Here is a 27500-nt window from a genome sequence, read left to right as displayed (position 1 = left end):
TCGAATGTATATTATTTTTAATTTGAAATATCGTATGCAGTAAAACCTAATTCAAACACAGCAGTAGTCTCTTTCTTTCTCTATATGCGCCGGCCGGGGTTGGTGCTGAGAAACGTGCTCTCTTGTGAGATCAAATTAATGATTCATAACTTATTTTATTCTGTAGCCTCGTTTTAATAAAGCTGTATGGTTTAGATACAAGCCCAAGGATGTGTGCTCATTGTACTGTGGTGGAAGTTGGAACAATCTTTACCTCGATATGAAACGGGAATTATAATGAAAACTATATATACAAGCAAGTTGCAATTCTGGGAAATTACAAGTGTGGTTGCCGTGACGCGAGTCACACTTGCAAGTGAATTCCGTCTTATTCCGTCTTATTTCCCCCATTCAAGTCAATGGGGAACATTAATTCACTAATAAATGAATGGCCATATATGGAGATCTCAGTGTCAGTCCCTTTTATTCCCATATATGGAGATCCCTGATGTCATCAATATTAAGCACATTTCTTGGAATGCCCATATATGGACATACAGTACTGGTTGAATCAGCATTTTCCCATTTGGATTCCATGTCAGTTTCATGTGGTCTATGACTTCAGACATCTATGGTGTCAGTCATCATCTCCATATTTGGGAGATTGGAGAATGGAGAAAATTAATTCACTAATACATTAATTTTTCATTGCATTTTCAGATGCTTAATCTTCATGCTCCTGGTGTATTAAGGACCTTCCTTAAGCCAGAATTCTATTCACTGGTGATCATATCAGGCCAACAGATTTCAGCATAAGCCTTCGTCAGGATAATACTAACACAATATTATCTTATGCCCTAATTTGATTAGAACTTTTAAATCTCACAGTTAATACACTATTAACATTAGCCAGATGAACTCTAGTCTCCCTCTTCTGGGACAAACGTTCAGTGACTTCGAACATAGCAGATCTTCAAGGTTCTGAGCTGGTAGATTTGGTATACAGGGAGAAAAGATGGAGAATGGAGATCAAGTATAGAGCCCTAGGGGACACATGTACCTGTATATAGGGTTTAAGTGGTTAAACATTGCATCAATAGATAGAAAAAAAGGAAATGTGTTCCAAGTTTTTTATTAATCGTCTTTTCTTTTCCTCAACATGAAAGAAATTCTGTCGTGCTAAAAAAAAGCACTTGTACTTGTATTATGAACAGGACACTCCATCTGGTCAGCTGCGCTATAAGGTGGACCCGGAGGCCTATCCATACTCTGCTAGTATATTTGATGTGGAGGAAGACACAGGACATGTTGTCACCAGGGTCAATCTCAATGAGGAGCCCAACCTCATGTTCACTGTGAGTATATCCATAGACACCCAGACACACAGACACACACACGCACGCACGCACGCACGCACGCACGCACGCACGCACTCACGCACGCGCACACACACACACACACACACACACACACACACACGCTGTGAAATGAGTCAAGTGATGTGATCTCTGCACCACTCACATTACAGGTGTGTCTATTGTTTATAGCTATTTGGCAACATGTTTCATATTTTCTTGAGTGGCTATTTGTAGCGTTTGCGTACATAAAAGGTGTCTTTACCCAAAACACTTATTCATATGAATCCCTGCTGCTTGTGCTCTACTGAGCATAATAAAACACTTTTATTAGTTTGGGAACTATATTTCCCCAACAGGAGCCTTCATGGAGGCTTTGGATGATGCACATTTTAATCATCCTCGTTGTTTAATTGAGCTTTAATTAACGCAAGGATTCAGTGTCCTCTGATGACATCACACAGGGGACTCGTTCTACCTTGTTTGCTCCCAATAACTCTCAAAGATAAAATAGTACAAGACTATTAATTATGTGCTCATTTTGATTTGGGGATTATGAGTGAAATGACTTTCCAAGAACACATTCAACCAGTGACTCATTAGCAACTGGCTGTTGTTTTACAGTATTTATTTGATATCATTTCACCTAGTTTTTGATGTGTGTCCTTGGAGGAGGGCATGGTGGTACAAGTGTTTGTTTTGTAAAACAAAAACACTTAAACCCTATATACAGTACTTCTTAGTACAACAAACCGAAATAGCCGATATACAAGCTCACAAGACATTGCATCGCATTAGAAAGACTTTGACGAATCTTTAAGGTTTTGACAAATCTTTACACATTTTGAAAATGTTGTAAAACAAAGGGTAAAAAGACAGGAGATTACTCCGGGGTTAATGTGGTTAACATACCTTTTTAATTAATAATATCACAATCATAAATATCAACCCTGACATTTACCAACTACTAAATATGTATGTATTTAATTCAGTGTGACCAGATGCAGGGATAAAACATATCCCCCACGTACTTAGGTACTGTCCACAACTGCCACAGTCCTACAGGTTGGTCGGAGCACCTGTTCATAAAGGAGCGGAACTTGGAGGGATAATGTTGTGTCCGAGGTGAAATTAACAGAATGAGCTGATCAGAATGACATTTTGGAATCATGGGCATGTGTTATACGGCAGTCTCCACCAATATCATGAAGACACCAAATGAGCGAATATCTCTAGTTAGAATAGTGTTTCCAAAGCACATTGAAGCCGTTCCGTTGCTCCCCCTACTAAGACACTATGATGGTTTCTCCTTTAATTTGTCACCCATTGTGAGTATCAAATGAGGGATTCTGAAACAAACAACATTCCCTAGATATAGAACAGTTGGGTTCAGCTCTTGTTTGACTGCATTTTAATGCAGCTTTGAAACACAGAAGCAGGGGCTAACGAGGACCGAAATGCACCGCTCAGGATCTATTGATCCCCTGTACCCTGCATGCGCTCAGGGGCGTCACAAGGGGGGGAAGTGGGACTGAGTTACTAGGGCTCAAGGTGGAGGGACCTGGAATTATTTTATACTTTAGCTATTGAAAAATAGCAGATATACAAGCTCACAGTGCGGCACCGAGTGCCGCGCTGCGAGCTTGTAGATCTGCTATTTTTGAAAAGTCGTGAAAATGAGTGCAAATCTTTGAATATATGTATTTTTTAAGCGAACATTTTTACTCAAATTTTGCTTCTGGGGGGACCCTGGAACTAAATATTTTGAGATGGGAAACATAGATTTTTCAAAAATAGCAGACCTACAAGCTCGTATTGTGGCACTCTGTGCCGTGCTTCGAGCTTGTAGGTCTGCTATTTTTCAATAGTTAAAGCACGAAATAATGCGTAATAATGCGTTCCCAGTCAATGAATCCTTGTACCCAGTGCAGAGAATTTGGTGCGACACCCCTGATTCCCCGTACCCCGTATGCGCTTTCATACCAGCAGCAATAAAAGCAGAGACAAAGCCACCGGGAGTCATTCACTTCCAAATAGCGCAGGGAGACGAGGAGACACAGAGGACGAAATGACTGCTGGCAATGAGACTTTGGTGACAAAAGACATTTGAGAAAGCTTCAACATCATGCAAATGAGCTATCAGTGTCCCGATGGCCAATCAGAGGGTGGAAGCGTTCATCTGGAGTTCTGCCGCTATGAAAAAAGTTACTATCAATCGCAAAATGGAGGGAAATCCATCTGTATGTTTTTTTCCCCTCTAGAGTTAACATGGGGACACTGAACTTTTCCTATACTATTGATGCTTTTTTGTCCGGTTACTGAGAAAAGGTCATACACAACAACAAAGTCATACAAATTAAATTAAATTAAATTAAATTAAATTAAATTCAATTCAATTCAATTCAATTCAATTTTTTCAATTCACATTAACAAAGCCACTGCCTGTGTAAACATGGTGTTAGGCGACCGTTCCTCCTGGCTGCTGGCCTGGGAGATTCCCATCATAACCTGTTCTTTTGTAATTGTCAACAATCCCAATCAAAATGTCTATTCATTTGTATTCATGCAGCGCTGTTACGGTGTGAGCTGGGTGGTGGATCTATATTTATTTTGTTATATCTTCGCCGTCAGCTCGTTGCAATGATGGAATGCGATGTGGCAGCACAGACAACAGGTATTCAATAAGACTGGCGGCTTCATCAGCCAGCCCAGCGGTGCTGTCCTGCGCTGTAGAAATTCCTCCCCCATTAGCTCTGTGTATCGACTGTTTGTTGACCCGCCCTGTGTGTCTGGACATGATTGACAGCTGGTGGTGGTGGCCTACGACGCCGGCGAGCCGGTGAAGGAGAACAGGACCGTAGTGGAGATCACGGTCCTTCAGCCCTCCGTCATCCCCGTGTTTACCCAGGAAGAATACAGGTACACACACACACACACACACACACACACACACACACACACACACACACACACACACACACACAACGCACACGCGCACACGCGCGCGCGCATACACACACACACACACACACACACACACACACACACACACACACACACACACACACACACACACACACACACACACACACACACACTGTCCTTCTACAGTACCTCTCTCTCTCTCTCTCTCTCTGTTATTAAACACCAATCAACCCAATGGTCACATATCACAGTCTGGCAACGGCAATAAATTCTCCTCTGTATAAAAGCACACACGCACGCACGCACGCACGCACGCACGCACGCACGCACGCACATGCCACACACACACACATGCTCACACACGGCTGATGTGTGGCCGTTATAACTCTTCCTTTTTGCCACTGTTATGAGTTCATGGGGTCAACTTAGGTTTTCTCCCCCGTGATTGGCTGGCCATGCTGAGGGTAGGAGAGGTCAGATGTGCAGCCAGACGATACTCCACAGCTATTATCTCCTCTAATATCTAGTTTCTCTCTCAATCCATCTCTGTCAGTCTGTCTTTGTCTTTTATTATCCTTCGTGCGATCTATGATCATTGGTTCTTATCCTTTTCTTCCCTTTTGAAATCTTGGTGGAAACTTTGTAGTGTTTATCTAGCCCATTTAGGCCTAATTATTGAATGCTTTAACCAGTGAAAAATAGCAGATATACAAGCTCACAGCGCGGCACTGAGTGCCGCGCTGTGAGCTTGTAGATCTGCAAATCTTTGAATATAATATATTTGAAAATATGCATTTTCAAAGCGAACGTTTGTAATTCAAATTTTGCTTCTGGGTGGTCCCTGGAACTAAATATTTTGAGATGGGGGGTCCGTGGCCAAATAAATATCATTGTGGGGGTCCTTCACATGAAAAGGTTTGAGAACCACTGACATAGTAATCTCTCAAGAGTCTCTACTGTATGTGTAAATCTCTCCATTACATACATTATCTCCACAATGCACAGCCACTACTCACAAGTTGGGGAGTCACTTCTATACCCCAGTCTCGTTATTGCTTTTTTGCTGGCTGCTAGCAGCACCTTGACCAGGTACATGTCATCTCTATGTGTGTTCTCCTGTGTCAAGTTTCCTAAATATAATGCCACACTCGTCTTTGGTATTAGCTTCCCTTTTCAATCATATTTCTCTCTCTTTGAGCAGGTTTTTTTTCTCACTGCCCCAGAAAATAACAATAAAGCACGCACATCCGCTCACTAAAAACCAGGTGCTGGGCTGAGGTCAGAAGACACAATATGAGGTCAGACGTGACTTTTCGAGCCTCATCAGACTGATGAAGAGCGATGAGGCTCGAAACATCACATCCATGGTGTAAGGAACCTAAATAAATCTTTATACGTTTTGAGCACGATCCAGTGTGCGGAGTGTTACTTTTTCACTGCCCTACCATACATACAGTATACAGTATGCAGTATAATCCCTAGTGTTTATTTAACTCTGAGAGTCACATGTCTATTTGGTTACATTGGTACATGGATAGATACAGTTACAAATCTTTGTTGTCGGGTGGAAACCTTGTATGTCCAAAACAGTTCATTTTGTATTTATCGTTTAAAAATGATTTAAACTTGTGAAAATAGCTGATCTACAAGCACACAACGCCTTGCATAGTGAGGCGTTGTATGCTTGTAGATCTGCTATTTTCACTAGTTTTGTGCAACAGTCTTGTATGCTGAAGCAGGGCTTCACTTTATGAAAAAGAACAAAGAACACATTTGAAACTTGGAGATACGAGGTTTCTGCCCGACAGTGACAAAATGGATTCATTTGAGCATTTTACTGTGTACCTTGATCTTTTCCCTCCATCTCTCAGTAGACATCAGTGCATTCTGATGTTAAACACACAGGAACGTGATGTTAAACTCACAGGAACGTGATGTTTCAGACAAGCATTTTGCTCTGTCACATCTCCGAGCAATACAACACGTCTTGTTTTAACACGGCCATCAGTGAACTGTCAAGTTACCTGTCAGTCAGCAAGACTGCCAAAACAATTCATCAAACCGCAACGTTGTACCGACATCTCCCCGCGAGGCTACAGCGTGTTATCTGAACCTTGAAAGATTGTTGGTTACTACACATGTTGTTTCGTAGCCATTTTAGCAATAATGAAAAAATAAAGGCACGTATATAGCTTGTGGCTAGTTTCACCCTTTGGTTTCAATTCTGCTCCACGGTTATTAAAGGAGTACTTCACCCCCAAAATGACTTTTTTTGATTACTCACACCATGGACAATATTTTTTGTTTTTTGTCACATTCCTAAGACAAAATGTGATTATAGTAAACTTACCCTGACGGTTTCCCCATCATCCAGTGCCATGCATTTGGGTCCTCATCCAGGGCCATGCATTTAGGTCCCCATCCGGAATCAATGGGGGTACATTTACAAATCACATTTTTGTCTTAGGAATGCGACAAATATAAAAAAAAGATATTATTGAACTCAACGTCGCTTATTGGTTCACAAGTAGCCCTGTCTGAAGTTCATAATGCCTCTATCTCTCCTGGCCAAGCAGATCTCTCTCTCTTGGATGAGCGCTAGATATTTGGCCTGCCAGGCAGGGGACTAGAGCAGTGGTTCTCAACCTTTTCAGTGGACCACTGGACTAGAGTGTTCCTCTCACCTCTCACCGTCCTAAGAGGACATAAAAGTTACGGATTTCAGCTTTAAAGGAAATTATGATAAAGGTGTCCCTTTTACAAAGACCAGAATAAAGCTCCTGTTTATTTTTAGAAAAAAGAGTTGGAGGCAAGAGAGATGCCAGCTAAACCATACAGTATATTACTGCATTTATGAATATGAATCAGGGCTTCAAGCTAAAATTGTGTGTGTGTGTGTGTGTGTGTGTGTGTGTGTGTGTGTGTGTGTGTGTGTGTGTGTGTGTGTGTGTGTGTGTGTGTGTGTGTGTGTGTGTGTGTGTGTCTGTGTGTCTGTGCGTGCGTGCGTGCGTGCGTGCGTGCGTGCGTGCATGCGTGCGTGCATGCGTACTTGTGCGTGCGTACTTGTGCATGCATGTGTGTGTTTGATACGTTTGTGCATATACTGTATGTACAGTATATCTGTGTGCATGTCGCTTTTACCCTATAGCATGATTCATGAATTCTCCCCGAATAAGCTACCCCTGTATCGTAGGCTACTTGTACAAGGAATTTGACGATAATATTAATGATCATGAATTCACTTACTGTATGTTTTTTTGCTAATATATTTTTTTTTTCATCATGCAATTAAGTCACTGAATTGACTGTCATCAACTGTGTTGAAATGAACCACTTGTAACCATGTCATTATACAGTACTGTTAGGTCCACTATGTTCATAAATTCTTTCCCCCCACTTCAGGGACATGCTGGGCCCCTGATTCAGCCCGGGAAAAAGAGTTGTAGAGGCCCTCATTTCGCACTATAGAGAGAGATCTCTCTCTATAGCGCTGCTGCTACTCAAAGATGTGCCATTTCAGATCATGACAAGTGACAAGCCAGTGGGCCAATTACATGAGTTATATTTCGTCATTGTCGGGTGGAAACCTTGTATGTCCAAAACCATTTTAAAAATGATTTAAACTAGTGAAAACAGCCGATCTACAAGCACACAACGCCTCTCGGTGCGAGGCGTTGTGTGCTTGTAGATCTGCTGTTTTCACTACTTTTGTGCAACAGCCTTGTATGATGAAGCAAGGCTTTGCTTTGCGAAAAAAATTACAAATTTGAAACTTGGAGATACGAGGTTTCTGCCCAACAGTGACGATTTACTTTGTTGGCCGCCCAGCCCCCAAAATGGAACGAAGGCAGACATTTTATTTTTATTCTTTTCATAATTGCCGGCCTAGACCGGCCGGGAATGAACCGGCCGTTCGGGAGTTGTCCCGCTTTTCCCAATGGCCAGCACGTCCCTGCCCCACTTTCCCAAAAACAAAAAGCACAGCCCGCAGATAGGAGGTAACAGCAGAACTCCTTGGTCGTGATGTCATAATGCCATGTGGATGTTCAAAAAGTTGAAGTGAAAGCTGAGCAGAGCACCGGATGTTGAAGCGCTTTGATGTCAGATCCGTGAATGTTTCACCTTTTTGTTTCAGAGGTTTTTGGCAGCAACACCTGACAGCTCATAATCGGGTTCTGGAAACGCGTTGTGTACTGTATATGTGAGCGCGTTGAAGTGCATCTGTGTGAGACGGGCAGGGAAGTGTGTGTGTGTGTGTGTGTGTGTGTGTGTGTGTGTGTGTGTGTGTGTGTGTGTGTGTGTGTGTGTGTGTGTGTGTGTGTGTGTGTGTGTGTGTGTGTGTGTGTGTGTGTGTGTGTGTGTGTGTGTGTGTGTGTGTGTGTGCGTGCGCGTGCGTGTGTTTGTATTTTGTGTGGAGAGCTAATTGATTAGAGTTCTTGAGCCAAGAACAAGGCTGATGAAAGAGCTGAGGGAAAGAGAGCCCTCTGCCAGCTCACATGCACACGCACGCTCACACATACACACTTACACATAGGCACACTGCACAGACACACTGTCTTATACAGGATTAAACGGCCAGTCAGTAGGGGCCAGAGATTATACTCCAACCACACAGTTTGTGTTTGTGTATATGGGATTGTAGGTAAATAAATAAATAAAACATGAACGGTCTAGTACTGTATGTACCCTGCCCGCAGGATTTTCCTCGCTTATTATAACACATTTAGCTAATTGGGCCATGCAGCATCTATATCAGTGGAGGTACTGATAATAATTCAATGTTCTTTCATGTTCATCACATAAAATACACACTGAGCTCATCAACAGCTGATGTTCTGAGAGTTTGAGTTTATTGCAGGGGGATAAATGTCAGAATACTTATTGGGGAGAAATGTAAAAGTGCTATCGTACATTCAGATCCCGTGTCTAGGTTGGAAACAACCTTTACGCAATCCTGTTTCTGGATCCATTTTCTCAACTGAACAAGCAGGCCGGCTCTATTAGTTCAGTAGTAAAATGTTCAGCACAAGGGCTCAGGGGTAAAGAAACCGTCTTTAGAACACAGAGGGTTCCCTGAAGCGTTCCCATTTCGATCCCGGGCTCCCCAGAGTTAGTGTCAAAGAGTCCTTGAGCAAGACTCTGAACCCCTAATTGTTCTCGGTGAGCAGGTTGGTGCCTTACATGGTTTCCTCTGCCATCGGTGTGTGTGAATGGGTGAAAGTAATGCACTTGTTTAAAGGCGCTATATAAATGCACCATTTACCACTAAGTTTGTGTTGGAGAAACGGGGCCCTATTTTCGTCCCCTTATCCCTAAACTCTTTTGACATTTTTTATTAGTTAGAAAAACGTTTTTAAATATCTTTTTAAATAGCTGATCTACAAGCTCACAACGTGTCAATATGCAGTAGATCGGCTATTTGAAGTTTGTTTTTAATATATTTCAAAATAGTAAAACGTGGTTTAGGGATAAGGGGTGAATATAGCTCTAAAATATACAGTAGCTCGCAGGCTCAAATCTGGGTATAGATGAAAGTTACTAAGCCGTATTTGTGACCATGTACCCAAATGCAGGGACCAGAGAACAAAGAATATAGATGATTTTTGATGTCATCACGACACAGTTTCATGGACTGTCTCACTGGCAGTGAATGGGAAGCAGAGTTTGTAGAATAGATTAATATGAGAGAGTGGGGGCCACCCACCATAGGATGCCAGAGGGCCAAATGGCAAGGAATTCACATTTAGTTCATAAGACTATTATGTTCCTATTTTGATCATGTCATCATTGTCAGATTGTGTCAACATTTTGGTGGCGTCTTACTCACGTTTAACGGTTGAAAACGAAGTCCTCTGTGAAGCTTGGTGCGTGTAACTGCTGCGGATTGTTGAAAGGAATCAAATGGTTCACACACCAGAGGAAAAACGTTTTAAATGTTCAAATCAGCAGCTCCACTTAAATCAACTTTTACTCAAGAATTTCAAGTTGAAGCAACACAGCGGAGTGAAACGGCGCTGTAGCACAGCTGTTTCGTGCTAAGCCTTCATCACTGAAACTTCCTCGTGGATGCAAAGCTACTCAAAGCTATCTAAAGCCTTTCTGTTGTGGCACGCTATTTTAGAGCGTGATTATCTTGGAGTTCATCTCAAGTTTATAAAAGTAGGGAGCACATAGTAGAGAAATCTAGCCACAGGCCATCATATAATGAAACATAATAACATGTAACAAAGGTGTGAAACTGCATGTGAGAAAGCAGTCAAAAAATATATATCCAGTATACTGTAGTATATTAGCGTCGTGTTAGTTTGGTTTTGTGTATTGTTTTATTATCATATTACTGTTTGCTATGAGAATGCATTGGGAGGATAGATCAGTATGTTACTGTATGTTGCTTTATGTGTTACACCATGACATACATGGATAGCTGTTCTCTGCTGCTCCATCTCCCATTTACACTTAGAGTTGGTTTTAAGGCTTTAGGAACACTCATTAATATGAGTGTTCCTAAAGAATGTCATTGCCAAGACTTCTCCTAAAGAGCACTGGACAATAGGTTATCATTGTAAGTTGAGCTGCTATTTAGCAAACCTATTCACATAGCGAGTCACCCAGGTGTCATCAGTACAGTATATATTAGCCCTACCTACACTATATAAGAGAAAACCTTGGAGACCCTGGTGAATGCTGCTGAAGAGGGGAATTATAATTAATATGCTGTATTAAGTTTGGTTATGATTATTTCACATTTTTATGGAGGTCAGAAAAAAGTGTTAATGTTTAATTACAAAACCCTGCGAGACATACATGCGCAAACATAGAACCACACACAGCTAGAGGCATGACATACTTCCACGTGCGCACGCACGCAGACGCACACGCACGCGCGCGCGCACACACACACACACACACACACACACACACACACACACACACACACACACACACACACACACACACACACACACACAACACACACATACACATACAGCACATGTGCATAGCAGGGTCTGCAGCGCAGTGAAGCGTGACTTTTTAAGCTGCTGCTTTTGCACTTTTCTTCTGTCCTGCTCTAATCTAGTAAAACAGTTAACGAGGCGAGGATGGAGTTTGTTAAATTGCTGTAGCAATCCTGTCCACTCCTGAATACCACTTGTCCTCCTCAATCTTTCTCTCTCTCACTCTCGCTCATTTTCTCTCTACTACTTTTGCCCAGAAAAATGCTCTCTCTCTCTCTCTCTCTCTCTCTCTCTCTCTCTCTCTCTTCTCTCTCTCTCTGTCTCTCTCTCTCTCTCTCTCTCTCTCTTCTCTCTCTCTCTGTCTCTCTCTCTCTCTCTCTCTCTCTCTCTCTCTCTCTCTCTCTCTCTCTGTCTCTCTCTCTCTCTCTCTCTCTCTCTCTCTCTTCTCTTCTCTCTCTCTCTGTCTCTCTCTCTCTCTCTCTCTCTCTCTCTCTCTCTCTCTCTCTCTCTCTCGTTGTGAGTTTATTCATGTCCCTCACTCTCTCTCACAAACACTTTCACACCCTTTGTCTAGATGCTTAGGTCTCTCTCTCTCATTTCCCTCTGTCTCTCACTCGCTCTTTCTATCATTCTATCATCTATCTCGTTGCACCTGCAGAATTGGTATGCAGTCGGCATCACCCATACACACGGAGGCGAACACATACTTAGAGAGAGAGAGAGAGAGAGAGAGAGAGAGAGAGAGAGAGAGAGAGAGAGAGAGAGAGACAGAGAGAGAGAGAGAGAGAGGGTGTGTGTCTTGCCAGCGCTTAATGACAGTTATCAGCAGGAGGTCATAGGGTTTCTGCATGCCCATGTCTGACATACACAATTTTGTGTGTGAAGGGGTGCACGCTGTGTGTGCACAAACACTTCCCCCAGCTTGTTACTATAGTTAATACATCTAATAAGAACGTGATGAGATAGAAAGGACCAAGACTTTTGAAAAGATCAAAGCTTCTCTATCAAAGATGGCAGTAGAACCATGTTGCTTTGTCTTGCGTCATTACTTTTAGAGAGAAGAGGTCGATGCCCGTTGGGAACGATGCCGTTTGGGAACGAAGCCTGTTGGATGTAATACCCTGTTATGTAATACCCATTGTACCCGTTGTCAGAGTATACTCAGAGAGTATATATACTCATTCTTCTGTGCAGCTTTTGCGATATGCAAGGGACGGAGATTCCACACATTTATAAAAGGATAATAGCAGGGGTTTCCTCTGTTGCCCAGGTTATTGCATGGTTTAAATAGGCAACAAGTACTTCGAGGCCAGTCTATGACATCAGCATCTATGACAGCAGTGTTATGACATATCAGTGCCCCTTGTCAGAGGACACAGTTTATGATGTCAGCACAGTGTGAGTCTGTACAAAACAAATGTACTTTTGACTCCACAAAGTCCCACCAGTGACATAATTGTTTTTTTTTAACACAAGCACAATTCCTTCCATTATAGCATGCTTTCCAGGAATAGAAAGCCTGCCGTTTTAAGTCCACAGCCCTCCTCTGAGACACAGACACAAAGTAGACAAAAATTATACCATATTATCACGAGCATCAGTGAGGACCAATTATATGGAAATCTGTGACGTCGTCCTTTAAGTATGTTTAAAAGCAACTACCACAGTGCTAGATGGGAGAGGAGTATTGTCAGTATCAGCTGGTCACGAGAGCCCTTTACAGCCTCAATGAGATTAGCATTCTGTCGGCCACCATTCCGCGCTGCTGCATTGTTGGTTCATGCTCTGAGGATGGATGGTCACTAGGGATGGGACAATAATCGCTATTATCGTTTATCGTGATAAAACGCTAATTCCATCGACCGGGACGCTAATTCCACCGACTGGGACGCTAATCCAGCGACCGGGTAGGTAAATCCACCGACCGGTGGTCGCTTCCACCGACCACCGGGCTACTAACCTAACCCTAACCCTAACCCTAACCCTAAACCTAACCTCAGTAACCTTACCTCAGTTAGGCTAACCTGCCACGCAACCTCCCGACCGGGTCGCTAAATCACCGACCGCGTCGCTAAATCACCGACCGCGCCGCTAAAGCGAGCGACCGGGTCGCTAAATCGACCGACTGGGGCGCAGAATCTTCCGACCGGGTCACTAGATGTACCAACCGGGTCGCTAAATCTACCGACCTAAAACTGCAGGCAGGTCGGTAGATTTAGCGACCGGGTCGGTCGATTTAGCGGCGCGGTCGGTGATTTAGCGACCCGGTCGCTCGATTTAGCGACCCGGTCGCTGAAAACTACCGACCACGTCGCGACCCGGTTGTAGGTCGCTAAATGATCTCGCTCCTACTGCAATTTTATTTGCCAAGCTGCATATCTGGTACAACTTAAACCCTCTATAATTCCTAAAACGGACCAGGAAATAACGTACTTGATACAGTCTTTTTCTTTTGACTCTCTACCAAATCTCTTTGCCAAAAATAGCCGATCTACAAGCTCACAACGCGTCGTTGTGAGCTTGTAGATCTGCTATTTTTTTGGCAAATGTTCCACCCAAGAACAATGGATATCGGGGACATTTTGATTATCGCGATTATAACTTAAATCGTTATATTATTTTGGTCACAATAATCATGAAACAAGAAATGTTCATATTGTTCCCATCCCTAATGGTCACTGGCCTGAACCGTGTGCCAGTCGGAAATGTCTGTCTGTGTTGAAGTGTCCCTGTGGGAGACATGCAGGCCTCTGCTGTCCCTGGATGCCCCACTCTCCCTGACCATGACCCCTCAATTCTCCCATGAGATGCATACATTACAGATGTGTCTGATAGTCGGGGGCCCCAGGGCAATACAAGGACCGTTTGGTTCAGATTTTCGCAAATTCACCAAATTTGGCACAGATGTTGTCCATAACATACTTAATCATTTTAAGATGGGTGCCAAGATGGGCACCTCATGGTACTGCCATATTGTTACATATATGACTTAGCAACAGGTTCTCACCCCTATTGCGTCATACAACTGACGCGATCTTAAATACCGAATGCTTCTCACCATAGACGCGGACGGATTGCCTAATGTCTCGAGGGTTAGACGCATTGGGTGGTCTAAGAAGAAAGAAAAAAAAGTAGTTCCTGATGCGGGATTCGATACGCTCTGAAGGCTTCTTGGTTTACCAGCCACCCGTCGCTACCGTTCACGCCACTATAAACGACGGAGCAGCGCCGTCTCAGGCGGCGATGACCCCCGTGAGTCGCCACCGAGGCGAGCGATAGCGAGCCGAGTTGCCGCGACGAGCGGTGGGAACGCCGCATGAGCCGACTCAGCCGTGTTACCGAATTACGTGCCGTTATGGACAGAATAGTAAATCTTGACCAGGGGACTGCTTCCGCCTCCGAATGTGGCTCAAAGAAGGGACTACGTTATCATTTCACGTTTTGTCAAAGATAAAAGCACAAAAAAAAAGGTACTTCCCAGTCACTCTCGTTAGCTCAGTCGGTAGAGCATGGAGATACAAATCCAGAGACCGGGGTTCAATTCCCCTTGACGGCCGTCAGTGAAAAATCTTCCAGTAAACACATGTCGGCGCATGCGTACTAAGACTCTGTCTCGTCCAAAAACTCTCCGTCTCCGTCGCACCCTAGACGCAATAGTCACTCCCAAAACTTCACAGGGGTGAAGCAAAGGAAAGAAAGACACGGCGTCGGGAGGGTGAAGCAAAGGGGGTGAGAATGGGTTGGACTTAGCTAGGGCGCCCGAGTCGGCGACCTTCGGGGTCACCACAGCACCCACAAAACTCTGAAAAGTGATGACTCATGACTTTTCATCACTAAAGTCGATGGGAGCCCAACTTGATTTGGCCGCTGTGGCGACCCCGAATGTCGCAGACTCGGGCGCCCTAGCTAAATCATTAGAGCATGCCCTGAGCTACATCTGTGCAAAATGTTGAACTTTTAGACTGATTAGCACGAGAAAAAAAACCCTAAGGCCTCCGACTAACATGAATACTCACCCATACGTGTATTGTTTTCTGAGGCCATTTCTAGCCCACGGAATGTTTTTTGTGCAAAACAAATGCTTGCAATGGATTCAGAATCATGAAAAAACCCTAGTTTGACCAGTTATATGCTACTTAAAGCAGATTCTTTTTTTGCTTTTTTCCATGTAATGTAAAGTTAATGGGACACCAATTGCATTGCGCAATATGGCAGTACCATGGGGTGCCCATCTTGGCACCCATCTTAAAATGATTAACTCTCCCACCGCTTTGAACGTTCACGTTCGCCCGATTGCGCAAGACCTCTCCGCCAATACGGCGCTCGTTCGGTTCGTTCGTCTGATGACTGTAAGCTGATGAGGGGTCGCGCGGCCGTCTACTGTAAACACATTTTCCGCGGTGATGGTGTAAAAAATCCATTATGCGTTAGATCAACGGAGAACAATTCACTTCCTTGTTGATTTCCTCTGGCTGTAAGGCTCTGGGGCCAGTGACTGGTCTTCTTCTTCTTCAACACATAACAGGCAAATTCACATTCATTCTCGCATGACGCCGCCCTCTGCTGCCTGGCAGACCAAAGTGCACTATTGCACAACCCAAAAAAATAAAAATAAATAAATAAATGTCTGTCTGTCTATCTACTATAACGTCGCAAAGGTAAGCCGCTTTTTGATGGCACCAGACCCAATAAATAAATAAATAATCTGGCAGTGGGAAAGTTAAGTATGTTATGGACAACATCTGTGCCAAATTTGGCGAATTTGCGAGAATCTGAACCAAAATATCCCTGGGGCCCCCGACTATGAGGAATGCTTTAAGCCCTGCTTCTCAAAGTGGGTTCCGGGGAGTCCTTGAGGGAGTTCAGAATCTGCTTTATTGTCACAGTTTTACAGGTTTAAAGACAAAATTGGGTGACATTTCTCTGCCCTTGATACAGGTGGGTTGGCGACGAAACAGGTGTTTGTGCAACCTACTGTTTGACTTCTTTCACCTTCAGTCTTCTAAAACGTATCTACATTTAGGTGTCCTTCATAGAGCTCTGAATTCAGCATGAAGCATTTTCAGTACAACGGTCACCCTGGGCTTGAAGTCGCGCCCTCAATAGCCAGTGCTCATTTTGTTATGAGCTAAAAGTATACTATCTACAAGTTGGTCATTTTGAACATGCACAGCATCTTTATACTTTTTTCCTTTTCTTTTTACCCTTTTCTTTTTTTTAAGGTTTAAAAATAAATTATGGGAATTAGTTAACCAATGGTAATGCAGCTATAACAAAAATGATATAAAACAAAAAGAATGCCGAGCAGCTGCTCAAAATGTTACTTGCACACCAACAATTTATTTTGAAACGTGTGCCTTCGTATCTTAAACAAATCATACCTGCGTTAAGAGGTACTTTATAGCCTCTATAAATTATTTAAATATATATATATATATATATATATATATATATATATATATATATATATACATATACACACACACACGTGCACATTAACACATAAGTCGTGTCGTGTCTCCACCGCACTGCTCCCTTTTTACTCCCACTTCTCTCTTCCATCTGTCTGTTTATGAAGTCTGCACTCTCTGTCTCATCTTCCCATAAACCATCTTCTATGAAATTAAACGTCTCCCCTGCCAGAACGCAGAAAGTCACCGAAGCCCCTAAAACATTTTAACCATGAGATAAATGCATCTTCCCCCGACTTGTGCCAAAACAAGCGCGTCCGATCTGTGGCTCTATAAATATATGGCTAACCGCTTCTGTTGAAGGTAACCTTGTTTTGTTGATACCCAACTAACAGGCGGGTGCGCACGGAACGCTGTTGGCAATGTTACAGCTGTGACAACAGGAGCCACTGTTGTTATTTATATGATAAGTTGCAGCTGGGGGAGGGAGATAGAGAGTGAAAGAGGGAGAGAGAGAGAGAGAGAGAGTGAAAGATGGTGGTGGGTTAAAGTGAGGGTAAGGTTGTGAAGAGAGTGTGAGAGATGGGAACGGTAGCATAATGTGAGGTGCGGAGACAGGAGTTAAAGGACAACTTTGTTTTTTACAACAAGGGTTCATATTTTAGATTGTAATTAGAGAAAAGAAAAAGTGAGTGTTAAAATGTTTTCATTTGCTTCGTTCTATTGTTTTATCTCGTTTACCGTGCTAAAATGTGGGGCATGCGTACGCATGAGGGCATGCGTACAAGAGGCTAAATATGTCTTTTTAGACACAATAAGCCAGCAGTTTCTTTATTGCTATTTACAGTAACACTACTAGCCCCCATAAGTCACATCCAACCATGAAAGGTTGCGTTGTATCTTGGGAATGGGCTTATTCTGTGTAAAATGACTTATTTAGCCACTTGTACGCATGCCCCCAACCACTGAAATAAGAATCTCTAAAACAATAGAAAGAAGTAAATGAAAACATTTTAACACTCATCTTTACATTCTTTAATTACAATCTAAAATATGAACCCTTGTTGTAAAAAACTAGAGATTGAGGTGCAAGTGGGAACCATTCAGGGGAGGTAGAGTGCAGAGAGAGAAGTAGTGAGAGAGATCGTAAAGAGTGTGAATCAGAGAGCAAAATACTGTATAAAACAAAAGAGGATGCTTCTAGAGGACACCTAAAAAAGAACAAACCAAAAAAAGAAACATTGGTTACTTGGCAGACAGGTGGAATAGATTGAGCTGCGAGGCTGCCAAATGGACCTGGCAGGGCAACACACTGATAGACAAGCCAAATAAACACAGAACTCTTACATCAGGAGCGTCAGGGGAGACTCACCATGTAAGAGCGCATACCTATTAATAAGGCTATAGATAGTCCTCCTCACAGCTGAACCCAATTCGAATTAGCGTGGGATCCAGCCTGATTCACTACGTTTGTCTTTTTCTCACTTCACTTCTCAGTCTGGTCAGGGTCCTTGTCCATTACGTAGGCAAGTCAGGAAGTGACTCGAGTTTTACATTGGACAGCACTGGTCCCGCCCCCTCCACAGACCAATGGCATATTGTATCCGTTCGGGAAATCTCGCTCTTTCGAACGGCCATCATTTCGACAACGGAGTCGGGAGGGTTAGCGACTCACCCCACGGAGGTTAGGGTAAGGGTTAGGTTTGGGTGTCGAAAAGATGACACGTAGAAACAGCGAAACGCTCCCGTATCCGTTACCAATATATTATGTGCATAGATGAGCAGATGAACATGCACCGCACAGACATTTGGGAATTCCCAGCCACTCACCCCCCTACCAGACACCCTCGTAGTCAGTCTGTCATCATCAGTGTGGTAGACAGTGGTCCCATTTAATACCATATTCTACCTTGTGCGCTGATGCTACAGTTACATTACTAGCCTCATAACTCCCACATGACTTGATAATAACCGCAACCATTAGCATGTACTGTACTAGAGGGCTTTGACAATGTGTATTTTTGTTATGAGCCTGGTAATTTGACAGTCATTGTGTGCTTGTGTAATTAGTTTGGTTAGAGCTTTGAGTTTCGTTTTGAGATATTCATGCAAATGTGTGTTGTCAAAATAGCCTCAGGGGTTTTATCATCTCTATTATAGCTACCAACACAGCAAACAATGCAGAACCCCAGAACTGGTTTGTTTAGTGGTGGCAGTGAATCCCCACCCCCAAACAATTGCTGCTGTTATGTGCAAGGTGCTGTTTTCGACCGCATAAGGGGGTGGCCTGGCAGAGGCCCACAGACACCTTTTCTATGCCCTTCTCCATTTAACCCTTCCTAACTGTGAGGAGTGGGCAGTGGGCAACTATTGAACTTCGCCCAGGGAATCGTTGGGGTTCATTTGATTGATTGATTGATATATTGATTGATTGATTGATAGAATAGACCCACTTCTCCAGACACCGCTTCACTGGATAGTCTTTTGTGTGGATTCCTCATTTATATGGTGGTAGTTTAGTTAAATATTCCAATATCTATCATTTGAAATGCAATTAATGAATTTGTTATTTATTTGTTATTTCATTTATTTTACGTTATTTTATTGCGATCGTAGGTCCCATCTAGTATGAAAACCTGCAGATCATGTCTGTCCGTCGATCACACCTCATTTCATGCCTCATGTCACGACAATAGTAACCAGTGTGGTTTTCGCGTGTGGTAGTCACACTTGCAAATGAATTCCGTCCTTGTGCCTTTTATCCCCATATATGGAGATCCCTGATGTCATCACTATTAAGCCCATATCTGGGAATGCCCATATATGGACATATTGTGTCAGTCTCTGTTGTTTCAGCTTCTCTCCCTTAGGGCGTCTTACTGGTTTTAATTGTTTGAAAACTTTTCACACTTTTCTCTGGGATTACAAAGCAAAAATATTCATTGGATTAATAGTAAAAAAGAGATGTATTAAAACAATGAGACCAGAGGGGATGATGAATGAGGAAAGTGAGAATTGAGAAACTGACTGTGGGGTGCATGGAGAGTAATAGCCAATCAAGAGACAGGTCTTGCTTGATGAGTCATTACAATAAACCCAATCATTACTGCATCTAGATGTCTCAATCAATCATTTACTGTCGCTATCTCTCCATCTCTTCTCTATCTCCATCTCTTCTCTCTCTCTCTCTCTCTCTCTCTCTCTCTCTCTCTCTCTCTCTCTCTCTCTCTCTCTTGCTCTCTTTCCTGCATCTACTGTATGTCTAGGAACATCACTGTGGCCTATACACAACAAATGCATTACCAATCAAGTTTTGTTTCTGTTGTAGACCTTTCTGCAATATGTTATACATCTTACTTATAAAGCTTCCCGTTAAACATGGTATCCCCTTTAACAGTGCAAGCATTGGAATGAATTAATTGTAACCTTTCTTTTTAAAGTAATTTCCCTCGTAAACAAAAGGCCAAGAACTCATAAACGACTGTTGATCAAAGCATTTTTGCCAGTGTTTATTACTTTTTTCTAAAAGGTTCTTGTCTTTCTTGTTTTTCTTTTTCCTTCTGATTAATAATTCAATCAGATGGAACTGTATGGCGTAGGAGTTTAATTGTAAAATATCTCTATTTATAGTCCTAAAAGCTGCCTCTGCCTACGCTGCCATTATTTTCACCATTAAGCGAAATCTGGCAAAGAGTCATAAACGTTCCTTGAAGAAAATACAGAACAAAAGGCCTGTTTTGTGAAACTGTTGAAAACTAAATGGTCCTTTAAAAGCTAGTCCAAATCCAACCTGGAACGTAATATATCAAATCAGACAATGCCATCTTCTAGTGCAGCATTAAATCCACGTTTAAAGATGAACTATTTGGTGTGTGAGCTATAGCGTGTATAAGTGATATACTGTACAGTCTAGGGCCACTTGATAATTATTATATGGCAAATTATTTTTCAGTACAAATAAAGGAGAGCCTGCCTTTTACAGGTTAAAAAAGACATCAGATTAGAAAACTGTCCAACATCATAGGCATCAATCTGCTTTCTTGGTGGCAGACGCTCAGAATCAGTGGTGAGAAGCATCCCTTTTGATGAAAACGTGGCAGAGGACCAATCAAACGGATGAACAGAGGCAGGTCTGTTTTGTGACCAATAGCTCTTTCATTCAACAAGCAGTCCTTTGCCTTTACCCGCTCATCATGTGAACAAACGGTTCCTTGTATGTTGCTCTGGCAAAATGTTCAAAACTTCTTTGAAAATAGCAGATCTGCGGGGCTCCCGGCGCATTCTAATGTGTTGCAAGCTTGTAGATGCGATATTTTGGAATAGGCAAAGTCGTCAAGATGAAGAGAACAAGACGACAATGAGAGACAGAGATTATCGTTATCATTTAACTTTAAACTAATTATGGTCTATGAATGGATTATGCTCTATATGGTGGGGGGTTGGGGGTGGTAGAAGAGAAAGAGGACGACTAAAGTCAGTGAGAAGAAAGCGCATGAAGCTGGGAGCTGGATTTGAACTCGCATGACCTTAGAGACTAATCCTATCTGTAATTATTAGCCTTCTATGTAAGCAGTTAACCTTCAATCCAATGCTTTTAACATAACATAGGGTACATTTCATGTGAACTCTATGTTTACAATGTATTAAAAGAGGGGAAAGTGATCTGGAGAGGGAGTAATCTCAGTTAAGACTCAAAGTGCTGTGTCAAAGTGCAGAAATCTGAAGAAAGGATTTGAAGAGGAGAGGTTAGAGTGAGAGCATGTGTGTGTGTGTGTGTGTGTGTGTGTGTGTGTGTGTGTGTGTGTGTGTGTGTGTGTGTGTGTGTGTGTGTGTGTGTGTGTGTGTGTGTGTGTGTGTGTGTGTGTGTGTGTGTGTGTGCGTGCGTGCGTGCGTGCGTGCGTGCGTGCGTGCGTGCGTGCGTGCGTGCGTGCGTGCGTGCGTGCGTGCGTGTGTGCGTGCGCGCGCACGACCGCACGTGCGTGCATGCATGTGTCTGTGTGTGTACATTAATAATGCAGAATGCAATATCACAGCCCCATCCTGAAGTTTGAGATGTTTATTTTTGAATACAAAGAAGATAGAAATCCCTTGCTAATTGTGTGTGATTGACTGTCCAAATTCAACTGATTGATTGATACTGTATGACTGACGGATAAGATCATTTGTGTTTCCGTTACTTAGCGGACAGTTATCTCTACCTCCATGTTGCCATAAAAAGACCCCACAGTGCGATATTGTGCATGCATGTGATGATAAGGGTAGACACCAACAGCAGTAGATTGCTTGCATAAGTAATAGGCTATGCTGCCTCATAAAGTTACTTTATTTTATTCTCTCCCTTTCTATTATCACTCTATTTATTGGACCATTTAGATGTTCAGTTTTTGTGCTGATGAAACATTTTGTGCACAAAGGGACTCATTTCATAAATAGCTATTTTCATCACTGTGCATATGACATAACCTCAGAACTACAGGAATGGGATTTGAGAAGCTTGTGGACGATCTCCTTCTTAATAGCATCAGATTTGAATGCAATGTGTAGGCTTCCACCTTTCTGCATTATATGTTTCCTTCATTAAATGTGGACATATAAGCCCTAGGAGACATCATCACAACCCCGGAATTTCACATTTGAATGTGTGCAGGCAATCTGTTGATTCTCTGTCTCAGAGGACACAGTGAAGGCTAAGCAATCTTTTCCGTTGGTGCAGACTCAAGATTGCAAGTGTTTAAACAAAATCAGAGCAAAGGTAGAGAATAATTTAGGCTGCAATTTAGGTGTTTAGCAGACAATCTTATCCAAAGTGACTTGACAGCAGTACAAAGTGCAAGATTTAAGCAGCAGGAACCCAATTCAAGTAAACTCAGAGCAAAGAAGACAAGTGCTACAAATTAAGCAGGTACACATCACACTGGCATGTGTAAAAAAATAACAATAATAACATCATCTATTTAAGTACATAGTGTGATGAAGTTACTGACATAAAAAGGCAACGATTACTAATGCAACAATTAAAGTAAAAACAGCTTGGAGCTCTGCTTGAGTCTAAAGTGGCGAGTTTTCTGACTGTAGAAGATAGTCTGCAGCACTCGGTCTCGATAGGGGTGGGGTGGGGTGGGGTGGGGGGGGGGTTCATTCCACAGCTTGGCAGCCAGGAGGGAAAAGAGTCCTAGGTCGTTCATCAGACTATGACGAAGATGATCAAATTTTTTGTAATGTAATACAGTCTATGATACACAAGCTGTGATGCGCGCGCGTGTGTGTGTGTGTGTGTGTGTGTGTGTGTGTGTGTGTGTGTGTGTGTGTGTGTGTGTGTGTGTGTGTGTGTGTGTGTGTGTGTGTGTGTGTGTGTGTGTGCGTGCGTGCGTGCGTGCGTGCGTGCGTGCGTGCGTGCGTGCGTGCGTGCGTTTAAAAGCGGTCTTATTGATTAGGCCATACTGATATATGTATACTGTATAGTATTGGGTTAACTCAGGTATAATCTGAGATCAGACTTTCAGTCAGTGTGAAAAAACACATCTGAACTCTGCCATTCAACTCTATGTACTTTGAGAGCACAGTGAGTTTGCATAAAGAACCCCAATTGCTATGTTTCAAAGGGCACTAATAACCTTAAATCAAAAATTCCATAAACCACTGATTCTCAAAGTGGGGTGCGGGGACCTCCAGGGGCCCCTGAGGGAGTCCAGGATGGTCCCAAGAAGGAAGAACAGTTTAAACATTTAAGCGCTATATCATTTTTTGGCTTACAATGCGCTGTGATACGATACGTTGTGAGCGTGTTGTGAGTGGTTGTTCTGTGATTTAAAATGAAAATGATCCAGTGCTAATGTCACATCATCACTGCAGTATTGCTGGTTGCAGTATTTTTGCTTACGGTATCCATACAAATGTATATCTGATCCCAATACATTCATACATTATTGGAAACACTTACTGTGTTAGTCCAGTCGCAGAACAGTCTGTCTTGTGCTGTTCTGCTGCATAATAATGACAAAGCAGTGGGAGAAGTACTCTTTTTTTCCACTTACTGTAAGTAAAAGTAGCAGTACCACAATATAGAAGGGCTCTGTTACATGTACAAGTCCTGTATTAAACATTTTATTTATTGCCATCAAAATATACTTAAAGTACCAAAGTAAATGTAATCAAAGTTTTCAACATTTGTCAAACTCTTTTGAAAATAGACGATCACCAAAAATAGCAGATCTATGAGCTCACAACCCGTCCCAACCCGTGACGGGTTTTGAGTTTGTAGATCTGCTATTTTTGGCAAAGAGATTTGGTGGAGAGATTAAAGTGGTTACTCAAGTGATATTGATCAATTCCAAATATCATCAAAGTATTGTGCCACGGCACCCACTTTGAGAAACCCTGGTTTGGACAGACGCTAGGTTTGATGTTTACCAGGGTACAGTATGCTAGTTTATTTGATGCACCAAGTTGTTTTCCTTGCACTCTACTTACTGAGCAACTTACCCTGTCGTCTGGCTACGAGGGTTCATGCCATTTACTCTGATCTCACACTTGTAATTTACTCTAAGCGTCTGCTAAATGCCAGCATTGTAAATTGGTTTCATTTGGACCGAGGCGAGATGATGTAGACAATTAGGCGTTCCAAAAAAGACTCGCTGGTTACATAACTCATCTGATTGAATGTCAGCTTCTCTAGGCAAGGCATCCTAGCATCCAAAGAGGTCTTTAAATGAGCACTTCTCCCATTCTCAGTCTTATCTCCTTATAATTGGTCCTCGCTAATGCTCATTATGAGATGGCACCATTTCTGTCTACTTGCTCTGCATCTCAGAGGTGGATTGTGTTCAGTTCAGAAACCTGCCTATGGATGACATTGGAAATTTCAATGGCAACTTTCCAGCAAGAGAAAGGCTGTAGTTTCCATTACACCGATTAAGTCACTAGTAGCTTTCTGAACTGTTCAGAGCCAACCGCTGAGACATACTGTACATACTTACTCGACAGAAATTCGGCCATCTTATAGTGAGGAACAATTATGTGAAAGTAAGCTTGAAAATGGGGGACGTGTTCCGTTAACGGAACAATCAGAGATCTGATCCCTTGCAACTGCTGTGACGCATAGCATCCATATGTTAATCTGTGTCCTCATTGGAGACGCTTAAAGCCAAACCTGCTTGCTCATTGTAGCTCACGCAGTGAGAGCTACAGCTACAGCTGCATGCCCTATATAAGCTCAATGATGCTGCCGTTTGAAAAGGTTCCATGGCCCCATAGACAGGTGGCCGTGCCAGCTTGGCAGAGCTCACCAAAACCAGCAGGTCGGCTCAGAGCTGTTAATGTTTTAATGCTACTCAGTTTCAAAGTAGATACTTGGCTTCATTTAGTGACGATTCGCAACACACACGCGCACGCACGCACGCACGCATGCACACACACACATGCCATGCTTTGTGCAGAACACACACACAAAATGCAAATGCATGTTGGTTGTGTCTAGGAGGCTACAGAAAATACACACACACACACACACACACTAACTCGCACAGACACACAATTTGGCCTTGCCTTATACAGAATAAGTCTTCTTTTTAATACTGATTTAAATTCGGTTGGATGGCTAGCCTGAATATCAATATATATAATACTGTATACATATATATATATATATATATATATATTTCCCCCCCCCCCAATAAATTCATCTCCTGCACATGTTGTACTTTTGCGTTATGTATATACTGTGGCAAATCATTGCGCTGCATGTACTGTACTGTACGTATTCTGTGTATCCTGGTTGCTCATTTATTCTCCCATTTATATTCTATATAATATAAAATATATTCTCTTTGCTGAATGTTGTCCTAGTCTGGCTGCATACTGTGTATCCTACCTCAGTAACGTAGGGAAGATGCAATTCCAATTCATTTTTTATTTTTTATTTTATTATTATCTGTTTTTCCATTTTTCATTTCTCCCCCAATGTAGTCGTTATGCCAATTCCCATTTCCACCTCATGTAGTCCCTGTCACTGCTGACCCGGACTGCTTGATCTTGGTGAGGGCTGCAGACAATACTCACCAGCTAGTCACCAGCTGCTTCTTTTCACGTATGAAATGCCTGGATCCCGAGGCTACTTTTCAGGGTAGAGCCTCACTGCTTTGCGTCTCCTTTCTCCCTGACCTCAGTTTCCTGTCTCAACACTTTTGCTGCACTTTTTAAATACGATTTTTTGAAAAATAGATTTTTAGATCAAAAGGATATTATATATTCAGTCCAGCACGCACGTACACACACGCATGCATGCACGCACGCACGCACGCGCGCACGCATGCACGCACCAATACAGACCTGATGTTTGTCAGCATCTGTGCTTTTGATGAAAAGCTGTCCTAGGAAGTCTCTTGTCACTCAGCCAGTGTCTAGTATACATGTGCACACTCGCACATACGCACACACGCACACGCACGCACACACACACACACACACACACACACACACACACACACACACACACACACACACACACACACACACACACACACACACACACACACACACACACACACACACACACACTGCAACCCCACACACACACACACTGTTGTCAACCTCAGTGGAATTCATTCAGTCAATCAGCCAGAGAGGAAATTCTATTTCAAAGGATCACAACCTTGTCAGACATGCTTAATGTCCTGTCCATATCTCTCTCTCTCTCTCTCTCTCTCTCTCTCTCTCTCTCTCTCTCTCTCCCCCATCTCATCTTTCTCTCATTGACTGATTAATGCTCTGTCTCTATTTTCTATCTCTCTGTCTCTTCTCCAAACAACCCTTGCGTCTATACTCTATACTTGATGTATTGGGGCCGACACCTTTCTGGATCAGCTGAGTGGCACAGGTCCTGAAAGTGACAGACAGCAGGTGACGGATGCTAAGAGATGGCAGCCTGTGACACCGTTGCATAAAGCAAGACGACGCAAGGGGCAGAGACTGACAGGAAGAGAAATCCCTATGGGGGATGTTGAGAGAGGATGAGAGAGATGTCTGAAAGAGAGCCGACACATTCTGATTCTGAACAGCAGTGGTGGAAGAAGAAGTACTCAGATTATTTACTCGAGTAAAAGTAGCCAATAACCACATAGTGTAGAAATAGTCTGTTATAAGTAAAAGGCCCCGATCCAAAGGGAGGGAGAGAGGTGATGGAGAGAACAAAGGAGTTGGGGAGGGTCACAGAAAGACAGCAGAAGAAGTGAATACAGAAGGAGAACGGGTGGGAAGAGTATAGAAAACAAGACCATCTACCACAGTGGTTCCCAACATTTTTAGCTCGATACCCAAAACAGAGATTAGACGTTTTGCCCGTGATCCAGACTAGTGAAAACAGCAGATCTACAAGCTCACAATGCATAATTTATTTTTAATGCTTTGAAATTATAATAATTTAAAAACAAAAATTAAGGGACTCGTTGTTGTGGGTCGCGACCCACTTTTTGGGAACCAGTGATCTACCGTATGATGCAAGGTCTGAAGCTGTACCTTGGGGGCATGTCCAACTAATTAAGACAATTCACCCACTCAATCAATGATCAATTGTACTCAAAGTGAGGTCCAGGGATCCTCACGGTTCCTTGAATGAGTTCCAAATGAAGCCTTTTTTCATTAGAAGCAAATAAAGCATAACACATGATATACTGTATACAGTACATCTTACCGTATTATGCATACAGTATACATACAGTACCTATTGCACACTTACATCATACGGTATACATGTATTGCACATATACAGTGTCATCTAATTTAGACTTCTAATGCAGACTTAAAAGGCAAACTTAAACTCTGGGCATAAACACAGATCTTTTCGCCGGCATTCCACATTAATTGGGCCTTATTAAACA

At 42.7% G+C, this 27500-nt stretch overlaps 1 protein-coding gene across 1 annotated transcript in view; it reads left to right on the top strand.

Moving 5' to 3' along the window:
- pcdh15b (protocadherin-related 15b) overlaps positions 1-27500 on the top strand; it is a gene marked incomplete at both ends in the record, with an annotated part of 204786 nt that overhangs the window by 140907 nt on the left and 36379 nt on the right. The window contains 2 exons of the mRNA XM_080747787.1: positions 1194-1334; positions 4141-4253. Of these exons, the coding sequence (XP_080603913.1) occupies positions 1194-1334; positions 4141-4253 (254 nt within the window). The remainder of the gene's footprint in view (positions 1-1193; positions 1335-4140; positions 4254-27500) is intronic.

The sequence above is a fragment of the Nannobrachium achirus genome, assembly GCF_963921795.1.
Source record: "Nannobrachium achirus genome assembly, chromosome: 18".
NCBI classification, from domain to species: Eukaryota; Metazoa; Chordata; class Actinopteri; order Myctophiformes; family Myctophidae; genus Nannobrachium; species Nannobrachium achirus.
Note: the sequence above shows the minus strand (reverse complement) of the source record. Positions and strands in the feature narration are given on the sequence as shown.